At 31.9% G+C, this 13,134-nt stretch overlaps 1 protein-coding gene and 1 long non-coding RNA gene across 2 annotated transcripts; both read right to left on the bottom strand.

The window, feature by feature from the left end:
• Positions 1-3,177: 3,177 nt before the first annotated feature.
• Positions 3,178-6,496, bottom strand: LOC142636751 (uncharacterized). Its single transcript, XR_012844381.1, has 2 exons — positions 6,360-6,496; positions 3,178-3,447 (listed from the first exon to the last, which is right to left on the bottom strand). It is a non-coding gene; the product is annotated as an uncharacterized LOC142636751 (long non-coding RNA).
• A 1,160-nt stretch (positions 6,497-7,656) lies between these two features.
• Positions 7,657-11,092, bottom strand: LOC142637385 (UPF0481 protein At3g47200-like). The gene is made up of 2 exons (XM_075811666.1): positions 10,505-11,092; positions 7,657-8,582 (listed from the first exon to the last, which is right to left on the bottom strand). Exons 1-2 carry the CDS (start codon positions 11,066-11,068, stop codon positions 7,671-7,673), a joined length of 1,476 nt encoding a protein of 491 aa, XP_075667781.1. The 5' UTR covers positions 11,069-11,092; the 3' UTR covers positions 7,657-7,670.
• Between the last annotated feature and the right edge of the window lie 2,042 nt (positions 11,093-13,134).

Genomic DNA, 13,134 nt, shown 5'->3' with positions numbered 1-13,134 from the left:
GTGGTAATCTTATTTTTTTCTCATATTTGACGATTTCATCTTCACATTGTGTTGTTCCAACATCACATTTTACAATACTTTTGTCACATTTGTTGGTTCCCATATTTTTTTCTCACATTTGACAGTTTCATCCTCACGTTATGAAGTAAAAACATCACATGTGACTATACTTTTGTTACATTCAATGGTTCCTTTATTTTTTTTCTCACATTGTGCAGCTCCAACATTACATGTAACTGTTCTTTTGTCACATTTGGTGGTTCCTTTTTTTTTTTTCTCACATTTGATGGTTCCATTGTCACATTCAACAGTGCCAACATATCATTTACCAAAAAGTGACCATAATGCCCTTGGAGCCTAAAAAACGACCGTAATGCACCTTAAACCTAAAAAATGACCAAAATGACATTGAAACCTAAAATTTTTTTGAAATACCCTTGAAATCCTCAACAATTACTAGAATACCCTTGGAATCTAAAAAATTATCAAAATAACCTTAGAAATTAAAAAAAAGACCGAATGACCCTAAAACCTAAAAAATGACAGAAATTACCCTAAAACATAAAATAAAAAAAAATGATCGAAAATAACCAAGAAATCTAAAAACAACCAAAATACCCTTAGAACAAAAAAAAATGACCATAATGCCCCTATACATAGAGAATATCTAAATACCCTTAGAAACTTTAAAATGACCAAAATACCCTTAATACCTAAAAAATGACTGCAATAACCCTGAAAACCTTAGAACGGACTGAAATATCACATCTAACCGTACTTTTGTCACATTCAGTGAGAGCATTATTTTGTTTCTCACATTTGATAGTTTCATCATCATATTATGTAGTATCAATGTCGCATGTGACCGTACTTTGTCACATTCAGTAGTTCTCTTTTTTTTTTCTCATATTTAATGGGTCCATTTTCACATCAAGTAGTACCAACATCACATCTAACCATACTTTATTATATTTGGTGGTACCTTTATTTTTTACTCACATTTGACGGTTCCATATTAAAATCATGCAGTACCAATATCATATTTGACTGTATTATTATCACATTCGGTGGTACCCTTTTTTTTTATTCACATTTAAAGGTTCAATCGTCACATTGCGCAGTATCAACTAGGGATAGTGGGAGACTTGGACGTTCAGGGGCAATGCACCCCCCCCCCCCCCTACCCAATTATTTAAAAATTATAATATTATTATATTATTATATACATAGGTACAAATTTTAGCAATTTTGTTCTATAAAATTACACTTTGCCTCCATTAACAATATTATTGATTCTATTAAAAGTAATGTTATAGCCACAAATTTTTCTACAACAATTTATCAAAACTTCCAATGTAGTAAATTCTTTTTAATTTGCATTTGACCTATCACTTATATCACTTTTTTACTTACTAATAACCACTCATCACAATAGCAATTCGTAAAAAAAATTTGTAACTCTAGCATTTTCCTCCTTTTAAAACTATCGCGGTTAAGAATCAAACTAATACACACACACACACTTAGGGGTATATATTTATATATATATATATATATATATATATATATATATGTATGTATGTATGTATGTGCGCGTGTGTGTGTGTTTGTTCTTTTAGACTCCTTAAAGTTTAACCTAATATATTAGCCAAGTGATTACTTAGATTAATTATTCAGATCTAGATTAAAATAACAATAAATCATATCATGCACAGCAGCGAAAAAGTAAATAACACCATGATATGATGACTTAGGAAAACCGATGAAACAAACTGTTTCAAGGTAAAAATCTAGGGAGAATTTGACCTAGCTATCCTCAAGGTAAAGTAAATCCATTATAAAATAATTGAAATTTTTACAATTAGATTTAACTCTAAATCTATTGCTACCTCATGTAGTAATTTACTAACACGACTCTGTGCAAGCTCCAAATCCACAGACTCCTTCTCTCCTTGGATTTGCTGCAGCATAAGCACTCGCGCTTGTGACTTTGAGATCCCACTAAAAGGTTTAGCACACAAACTCTCCAGTTTGTGACTCCAAGACCACCTTTGAAGGTTTAGATCATCAGCAGATATTGATCTTGTTGCAACAATTTCAAATCTACCGGATCTAATGATATGAGAATGATTTTTGGTAATAACTTTGAAAGAGGAAGGCATAATATATTTTAAATCTCACAAGAACACCTCCAAAGTCGCTTCAAAACATGCCTTAGGGTTTCCTTTATATACTATGTGAAATAGATCTAAAACCCTAATCACATAATGGGCCAATAGGCTATTGGGCTTAATTAAGATTTTGCAGAATCTGATTTTCTGCGATTTTCAATCAGTCAGATCTAATTTTAGATCGGTCGGATTTCACAAAATTTGAATTCTTCTTTGTGCAGTTTGTATGTTCTTGTGTTTAGACTTGTAATACTTTGAGCATTGTCTAATCAAACCTATATATTTAAGAATCTATATTTAGACAAGTTGGTGTTCACAATTTGCCAATTGTTCTAAACTTTTAGAACCTAACTATATATATATATATAGAAAATGCGTATTTGAATTTTCTCACTGTTGAGCTTCTCTCTTTCTCTCTCTTTGAGTATTGGTATGTCTCTCGCCTTCTTTGCATTTAAGATATTTTAAAATATTTTGAAATTTTAAATTTCATATTTTTATAAAAAAAAAAATTGAATTGTATGAAGAGTCTTGGTATGTGTATCACTCTCTCTATCTCTCTAAGTAACTCTCCGGAATGAGTGGCTCAAATTGTCATTGTTCACTAATTTTTATAAAATTCATGATAATGATTTCGTGTAAGCTCCAAAATATCATCATTATCATCTCAGAGTTTGAGAAATTCTTAAGATTATTTATTTTTCTATAAAGAAATTAAAGGGTAAATGGGTCAGAATAAGTTTTAAACTTAGGGTTTCACTATATACTTATTAAATTTACCACTTAATTCTTCTAGATGAAACTCTTTTGCGATTTTATATCAACTCTAAAGAGTCTTTTTTTTTTTTTAAGGATTACTAGATTAGTCTTAATGAAGTCATTTCTGTCCTGCACATGGCCTTCTCAGATTTTTGACAATTACCATAACATCTAAGCAGGAAAATTTGATTCAACCGTTGTACAGAGAATCTGAAATGACCTAAAAGTTAGAGAAAAGCAACAAGAATAAATCGCAAATACTTTTTCTATTGAATAATGAATACATCCACAATGGAGGATATGGACAACTATATTAGCCCAAAGAAGGATATGAAGTTTATGAACAACTCAACTTTATAAGCTATTTGAAATTCTAGCCAGATACAGGGAAAAAGTAGAAAGGAATGTTTGAAAAAAAAAATTACAGCCAAATATTTCAGCTACCATCTTTCACATATGAGTTGGTATCTTCTGCAAGCGTCTCCCACACGTTTGCCATCTTCTCTGCATATCATGCCTATAAACAAGCATATATTATTATCAGAGAAAAAAAATTACTCTTATTAAGTGTATAATGTAGTATTATTATTGTTCGGGACCACATATTGCCAACGTCAAAAGAAGGAACCTGATTTACAACAAATCCTCTCAACATAACAATAAATTTGGTGCCAATCTACCAGAAGCAACTTAGAATTTTAAATCCTACATCACAATTTATGTTGCCACAAGTTTAACAATCAAGTAATAATAAGCTCTCATTATATGTACTTCACCCATAAACAGAAGAGCCATTAGGCCTCCAAGTGATGATTTTCCAACAACAATACAACTCTTAGTTTTTACCTAGCAAACCCAAAAAGAGGCCATTTGACTAGAAAAATATCACATATTCAATACCAAGAAGTAATCAAAATAATAAGTAGAATGTGATCAGAATTATAAGCTAGCCAATACATTTGCATACCTGTCAGTCTACCCTACTTGTATCCAAATTAAATAGCAGCACTAAAGCTTGTAGCTTACATTAAAAAGGGAACCACATAAAATCAACAAATATTAGCAAAAGGCATCAAGTAATAACTTGTCAACTACAAACAAAGAGTATTTACTTTGCCAGTAGGGATCGTGAACAGTTTACATTTAGTGGAAAAAAATCATAACTCCAAAAGGAACTTAAGAAACTAGTGAGGAACAAGATCAACACAAAACACACAAATGAACTAATGAAGTGAAAGTTACGTTCTTTATTAAATCAAACTTCAAAACTGAGGGAAACAAGTGAGCCAAATAATTTCACAATGATAATTAAAATGAAAGACAATTTCTGATTACCTCTACTCTAAGCAGAAGTTTCAGATTACCTTTACTCTAAGTGCTTACTCATTTCTTCATATTATTGATGGTCATGTCCAGAAAAAATTCTCAGATATGATAAGGGATTGCCTACCACACAAGAAAATCCAGATTTTCTTCAATGGTGCATAAAAAGATCGAGCTTTAATGAAAATCATCAGTACTACGTTGTCTCACTCAGCTCTTGCTCTTGTTGTTGGGCAAAGTACAGCTAAAGGTGTATGGGATACTTTGGAAAGGCGCTATACTTCTATGTCTAGATCTAACATTCTTGGCTTGAAGAGAGAGCTAAATAGCATTAGGAAGAACAATGATTCTATTGATGTGTACTTGGCCAAAATCAAAGATTGCTGAGACAAATTGGAGGTAGTAGGAGTTCATGTTGAAGATGAAGAGCTTCTACACATTGTTCTTGATGGACTGCCACAAGGGTACTATTCCTTCAGTTCTGCACTAAGAACCAGGGATGATCCTATAGGATATGAACAAGTTCATGTTCTTCTCATCTCTGAAGAAAAATCACTAAAGCATGCCTCTGAGCTAATCAAAGACCCTGTTCATATGGCTATGATTGGTCAAGGACCTAGGCCAAATTCATCTCCTCCAACCTTTAATGGTCAGTTTCAAGCAGATATAGGAAGAGGTAGATCAACCAATAATTGAGGCAGAGGAGGAAGATCCTATAGAGGTAGTTATCATAATCAAAATCAGAATTTTTATCAAGGTGGTTATCAAGAAAATCTCTCTCTCTCTCTCTCTCTCTTCCCCAATTCTTGTTTTAGGCTAAACTCTGTTACTTTAAATTATGCATACATAACTGCCTTTTCACAAAGATAACCTAATTTGATGAACTATTGTATTTCCTTATTAAGAAACTATGCTTGTTTCTATAACCCCCTTTTTCATTACAGTTCAGAAAGTGTCAACCCCTTTCAAGAAAATTAATCTTCTTGGGCTACCAAAAATCTTAACAGCCCAGGAAGATACAATCACGTGCACATGCAATTTAAAGAAAAAAAAAATTAGCACAGCATTAATTGAGGAAAGCTACTACCTTTTTAGACATAAGATATAATTTACTTATAACATCCACTCTATGATAATTGCTCTCTATTATCGGGCTAAGACACCAAATTTTTTTTTTTTGGTTTAGGCAGGATTTGAATCCTATGTCTCTTATTTTAAGACAAGATACTAGTTCCCAATTCAAACAAACCAATATCCTATGAGAACATCAATTATTGTCCAATGAGTGAATGTCAACTTGCAGACTAATACAACTTGCACTAGAAACTAAGAAAAGAATACATACATACATACATACATGCATATATATATATATATATATATATATTATGTTATGTGTTATACTCATGAGAAACAAGGACCACAATATAAACGAACAAGATCATGGAAGGAAAGCCACGAAAATTTACTAATACAAACAAGAAAGGGGGAACAAAATTGATGTGTTCAAAAAATAATGATTTCCAAGAAATCTATGCTAAAAAACTATTAGGATCATAAACTTATGTTCTAATTAAAGAAGAGGAGTTATCATCTAGACTCTGTTGATTAAGAGACTAAAATGCATTACAAGATCAATGGTGTAATGGGTTGCTGCAAAAATCCAACAACAAATAAAAAGGGAACAAAACAAACGAATTTTGTTTTGATCCTTAACTTCTTCACATACATACATGGAATTACGGAGGTTTATGTATGCATAGAACTATTAATATCACAATCCAGTGGCTAGAATTTAGGATTTGAATTCTTTGATATCCAAATAGAAAATAAAGCAAAACTCAATCATAACTTAAGGAAATTTGCGATTTCAACTTGCTTACATCCAGAAAAAAAAAAATGCTGAAATATTGTGCTTCAGTAATGAATCCGAAGGATCTAAAATCAATGATATCCAAACACCAAAACCATATATTAGGGAGTTTAGGGTTCCAAATTCATTCAAATACACGAAAAAAAAAAAAAAAAAAAAAAGCGCAAATCAAAATAAAGAATGAAGACAACGAAGTTTGAAATTTCAAACAAAAAACAAGTTAGAGTTCACACCTTGCCAATCTTGAACTTCATGGAAGCAGTCTCGAGCATCGTCGTCGTTGACATCACCTCTGAACAAGAGAGAGAACGCAACATCTTTTTTTTTTCCAGCTTTTATACTTTGACTTGTTCTATCGGTAATTGTTAAGCCACTAAAACTCAGTTAATTGGCCAAGATTAAAACCTTTAGGATTAATGGTCCAGATATGGGTGGGTACTGTACCCACACAAAAAACAAGTGGGTACCGTAGAATGACCCATAAGAAAGAAGCACAAAAATTAAATTGAACACATAATACAACACAAGCCATACTGAGAGGAAACTAAACTGTTGGCAGTAACCTTGCACTAACAATGCAACACTCAATTGTTGGTGTTTTCCTATTTTAATTAAAGTTCACTTCTTTTTTTTTCTTTTAAATAATCAACCAATATGGCATTGGGGTTGTTATAAGTAATAATTAAGGGCAATGTTTGTTACATACGTTATGTACATTTACACACTTTATAAAATAACTAAAATTGTTTGTAACCATAAATATTAGCCATAATATTAAAATATTTAGTCATGATATTTCTGACAAATGGGTTGCACAGCTCTCTAAGAAAAATTCAGATAATTAAGAATCTTTAGAAAAATTATTGTAGATAGGAGTTCAATGTGCAATTGTGCTAGAGTTGTGGTGAGATGTAGATCATCTCCAACTACATTATCTAGTGGCCAAAGTTTAATTTGTATTCATTAGCCTTATTCTCTATTTAGGGTGCAATATAAGTAATATCTCAGTCTATGAAAGAGGTATTCAGAGGTTAGAGAGGGTAACTTGGTAGATATAAGAGACTGAAATGATCTATGGACAGTCCTTTTTGTTTTATGTGGACGATTTGGAGGGATAGAAATAACCCAACTTGTAATGACGTAGAGCTGAATAGAAATTCTCTTAAAAACATCATTCCACATATAAGTTATCCATAAATGAAGAAACAAATTTAAATACACAACAAAATTCACAACTTTTATCACAATTGCAGATAGTAGATTGCATTGATGTATTATGAAAGTGATTTATCACAATTGCAGATAGTAGATTGCATTGATGTATTATAAAATTAATATTAATTGTAGACTCATTTTAAAGTGGTGATATGCACTATTATAACATTTGTTTAATCTGTAGCGTTGTTGTAAATGTGTACTAACAAACACTACTTCCTAACACAATCTTGCTACAATCTCTTAATGTTACTACTACTTAAGAAATAATAGTCCAGATAACAATTAATGTTCATACAACTCAATGCTATGTAGTAATATAGAGAGATTTAATGATCATGATGTGGTCGAATGTAAGCAATAATAGTAAACATGGTCTGTATGGCACTGAGATACAATAATAGAAACGTGATCATATATGATATACAACTGACTGGTGAGGAAAAATATTCACGTCTGATCGTTGCCTGGATCTTGAGGTATGTCATATTGCTACGAAGATAAATTTTATGTAACAATGGAGAAAGGTAGCAGTCATGCCAATGATCATAAGCAACATTCTTGGTCAGATCGTTGAGAAGCACAGAAACTTCATGATCGCTGCCCAGAACATGATAAAAGATCCTCTTGTTACGAAGAATTTGAACGTCTTCGGGTGTGTTCACAAGCCCATCGAAGAACATAATGTAAGATGTGAAATAAGGTTTGACACATTTGTTGCATTGTTCATAGGCAACAAGGTTTCTCAAGATAGGTCCAGTTTTATAGTCAATGAAAAGAGGAGGAATCTCTAGTGAAGCCCTACCAGTCAAGACTGTCATGTGGTGACTATGGTATTTGATATCTAATAGGTCACCCTCTCCACTCTTTAAGAAAATCCCAACTCGCTCGAGCTCCCTAACACTAGGTATTAAACACTTTTTCTCTTGCATTATGGACCCATAAGCACTTGAAATTTTTGGATTTTCTTTGGGGTTGAAAGTTGAGTGAAAAAGTGCAAGTAAATGGTCAGGTGCGTGTTCAAGAAATGGGTCATGTATTGGTATTCTTTGAGTCGGAGTGAGTAAAGGGTGAAGGAAATTAAGCGCAACATGTATGAGAGGAGGCTCGTGGCCTAAGCTAGTGAGCATATATAACTCTTGTAGGACAAAAAATGGAAGTTGGTTTTCGAGCTTCACTAAATCCAACCTAATTACAGGTAGCTTCCAACGTGTTCTGAAGATGGGATCATCAACTTTTTCCTGCATGGGATTAACAAAATTTTCCTTCAATAATTTAGGATTCCCCAATTTTTGTTTATTATATATATTTTTTCTTTTTTGGCCATGAAAATGATGTTTAGAAAGAGCAATATTTTAGTTTGTCTAAAATTCAAAATTGAACCTCTAAGTTTCAACTTTTGTCATTTTAATTCTTTAAATTTCAGTTTTGTCATTTCAGTCATCTAAATTTCAACTTTTGTCAATTTAATCCTTTGTTACTCCTTCAATTAATTCTTGCCGTTAACTACACCAAAACAACGCCGTTTTGGCATTTTGTTTTTCTTAATAACTGAAATAAGTTAATTAGAAAAAAAAAAAATACTAAGGGGAACGACATTGTTCCCCTGTCCCTAAAAATCAAAGATTGTCATAGAAGATTCTCACATTTTGGAGGAGTTCTTGAAAGTTGCGTTTAGGTATGTGGTGTGGGTTTGAATTGGAAAGATCATATTGTGATTGACAAGAGGTATTTTAGGCCTACTAAGGTTGATAACCTCAAGGGAGATGCAAGCAAAGCTAAGAAAGTTCTTGGTTGGAAGCCATGATCAGCTTCGGTCTTTCCAATTTTTGCTTCAGATCCGCAACAATGGGGTTTGGAAATGATTCCATTTAAGGGGTTCTTAGAGCTAATATAGTTTTCAATTCAGTAATTTATAGTGATGGTGTTTTCAGATGTTATTGTTATCATGTTATTGTTATCTGTAATTTGATTTTAGCAAGTCCCATACTTCTTCTTATTCTTATTTTGCTTCTTGGAGTCACAATGTGGATGGGGATGGATAAGATCATATTTTGTGCTGGGAAGTTCAAGAACTTATAATTTTGAACACTACAGCCGTTTTGGAGATGTTGGATCTGATCACTTTCAATTCACAAGAATGTAGTTTTTGATTTCCAGGGGCAAGGGAACGGCGTTTTCCCCTTAGTTTTTTTTTTTTTTTTTTTTTTTTTTGTAATTAACTCATTTCAGTAAAATTAAGAAATTAAAAATTTTATAAAAAAAAAAAAAATCAAAACGGTGTAGTTTTGGTTTAGTTAACAGTAGGAGTTAACTGAAGAGTAATGGAAGATTGAATTGACAAAATTTGAAACTTAAAGGACTAAAATGACAAAACTAAAACTTCAAGGATTGAAATGACAAAAGTTAAAACTTAAAGGGTTAGTTTTGAATTTTAGCATTTTAGTTTCTTGGATTATAGAGCAATTTTTGTCTTTCTGTAAGTGGGGTTACTTTTTTACTTGACTTGGTTTTGTTTTGAAAGGGGAATCTTGATCATTCTCCTTTTTTTTTCGGAAGAATATGCTAGCTTTTTTTTTATAATCTGAAGAATATGCTAGCTTATTGGACCATTGCCCCAGCTCATATTTTATTATATATCATAATCAAAGGAAAAATGTCTTTATATGATTCCCTGTACAAGGAGGCAGAAAAAAAGTGAACCTATTTTGTCTCATACGTATACATACATACATACATATATATATATATATATATATATGAAATAAAAATTCAACACTTCAAAATTTTAATATAAAACAACTAAATTCAAACTAAAATTACTGAAAATTAAACAAATAAGGACAATCAAAATAGAAGTACAACAAAAAATAAATACTAACCTCCAAAAGCATACTTTGAAAATTCCTTTTGTGCAACTTTTAACAATTTAGGGGAAATTCTCAAAATTTTTGAGTCTCGAAGAAGTTGTAAATTAATCATTTTAATAGGAATATTTATTAATTAAGCAAATGCCAAGAGTACTTTTATACCTCAATTGGCATCTTGACTTTTTTTTGGTATTTTTCAGAACACATCTAACATGCAAATTTCTCCTCTCCTACTTATCAAATTATTAAAAAAAAATGAGCAAATGAAATAAATGGAATGGATTAGTGGTTACCTTTTCACTTCTTTGATAATAGCGGAAGAGCTCAAGTATGAAGCAGCCATCAATGACCATCATGCGGACAAAATCATCTGTAGAAATATCATCAAAGACCTCAGAGTAACACCATCTTGCTCTCCCTTCCAACCTCTTCATGGCCTCAGCAAGACGTTGAAACCTATGTTCTTTTTCTTCCTTGCTTTGAAAACGCATCAAAAAGAAAAGAAACTGGAGTTTATGCTCTTCCATCCCTTGTAGCAGTGCCTTCTTGTAATGAAAAGGGCCAATAGAGACAAGCACAGGGTCATAGGCATGTTCATTAACTTGTCTCATGTTTGTAGGAGCTCGGAACATTGTGCATGGCGTTGGACAATATCTTGGAGTGGCAAATGATTCTTCTTTCATGGAGTCATTGACAAGCTTGACCACCCAACTAGGAGTTGTGCTTGTACTTGTACTTGTGGGGGCATCAAGAATTTGGTTATGGGATATATCTTCTCCTAGAACAGTGCTTCCCAGTGGTAGTGAATCTTCTGTAATTGCTTTCCTACCCATGGGGCTCATGAAGTTGTGCTCCATTTTCTTGGAGAAATTTTGAAGAATTCAAAGTATGATCTATATAGCATTATAGCTACGCTATCAATGAAAAGAACATTAAGCTATTTAGGTAGCATCCACCTTCAAGTATCCCGAAGGTTTTAATGATGAGGTCCCACCAATCACACACTAAATTTCATAACTTATTTACTTGTGTGACTATGTGTGGGCGACATTTTCTAACTTGACCCATACTTAATTTACATTAGGCACTTACAGTCGCATGGATCAACAAATTGTGAAATTAGATGTGTGATTGATTGTGTCTATATACTATAGAATTACTCTTTAAGAATTTAGCAATTCAAAATGATAATGTAAATTATTTTACTTCTCTAATCTTATTTTGGACTCGTGACAAGCGCAATGATTGGATTACTTTTCATTAAGTACCAATAGTAGACTCATGTGTAAGTGATATAATTCAATCACAAACTGACAAATATACTAGTTATGTCAAAGTGTGTGAGCAAATGTATATCCATAGAAGAAGAATTGATGCAATTTATGCTTTTGTTTTATTTTCATTTTTTTACAAAGTGTTGTGGTTTATGTTATAATTTAGAGGAGCTAAAGTATACTTTAGAGCGTGGAAGAAAATTGAGGATAAGGCCTCTTTCTATAGCTAATTCCTGACCTTTGGAAGCACCATCATTGACGCACTTAACACACGACGTTGACACCAAAAGCTGCCATCACAAATTCACAATATCACATTCGGCAAGAGGCACCATCATTGTCGCACTTAACTCTGTCATTGTTATCTCATTTCCACGTATTTTGCGTTGTGTTTCTTACTTTCTTGTAGTGGAAAATGTTTTATATTTCTCGAAAACCATTTTCTACATTTTCTGGGGTTTGATACTTCAAACAATGCAAGTATATAGAAAAATGTTTTCTATCGTCTGCAAAAACAAATTCAATAGAGTAAAGAATGTTTCTTGCTTTCTAAAAGGTAAAAAAATAAAAAGACATTTTCTGCAATTTTACATATCTAATTTATCATAAGTACATAACAAGTAAAGTTCGACAAAACTTTATAGCTTAATTAAAAATTCTTGATTTTTTTAATAGAGAAATTCAAAGTTAAAATCTTTTCTCTTCCAAATTACCAAATTTTCTAAATAAAAAAAGAAGAATATAAATTTTATTCCATAAAAATATTCTTTCAATAGTAATTGCTCTTTCTCTCTCTCTCTCTCTCATTGACTATTATTGACCAATTGTTGATTGATATTAACCAATTTTTTTAATAAAAAAATTACACTTTTTTGTTCCAATTCCTTTCTCATTTAATTTATTGCAGATTTCAAATTTGGGGTATATTTTTTTTCAGTTGTGAATCTAATTGGCCCAAATTAGAAAATGTTTTTCTATTTTAGTTCAATTTTTGTGAATTAAATATTTTTTTAATAACTATTTGAAAATTATAAAAATAATTAATGATTTTCTGAGAGCCAAAAAAGAAGAAGAAGAAGAAGACATTTTCAATGTAGGATTCAAACATGGTCAAATTTCCCTTCATTTTTCTTTTTGTGTTTATTCTTCTTTTCTATAGAATGGGTGCCGCGTCTATCTTTTTTATTCAAAAAATTAGAACGGGCACCACGGGAGAAATAAACACCGGATAAGCCCAAAAACACAATTTAAGAAACTGCAATGCCTCAACGTAAACACCAGCCCAATAACCCTTGTACTAGCTCTTACTCCACCCCAGTAACTGTTCTAGGAGCAAAGGCCTAAGTCCAGTAAGGAAGTCAGAGTTATTAAGAGAGAATCATGGAATAGACCATTTTAACACGCACACGCATGTATATATTTTATAGATAAAATAACATAAATTTAGCAGTTCTGATGGTTCTTTATCATCCGGCAAACATATCGATTCATTTGTTATAAAAGAGAGATTTTACCGGCTAGACAAATTATATATATATATATATATATATATATGAATTTTGCTAATGTGTGCCTTAATGGCACATAATAATTTTTATTTTTGAAAAAAAATTTCTTGAAAATTGAAAACGTATTAATAACTTTTTTAA

This window comes from Castanea sativa, chromosome 5 (assembly GCF_040712315.1).
Source record: "Castanea sativa cultivar Marrone di Chiusa Pesio chromosome 5, ASM4071231v1".
NCBI lineage: Eukaryota > Viridiplantae > Streptophyta > Magnoliopsida > Fagales > Fagaceae > Castanea > Castanea sativa.
Note: the sequence above shows the minus strand (reverse complement) of the source record. Positions and strands in the feature narration are given on the sequence as shown.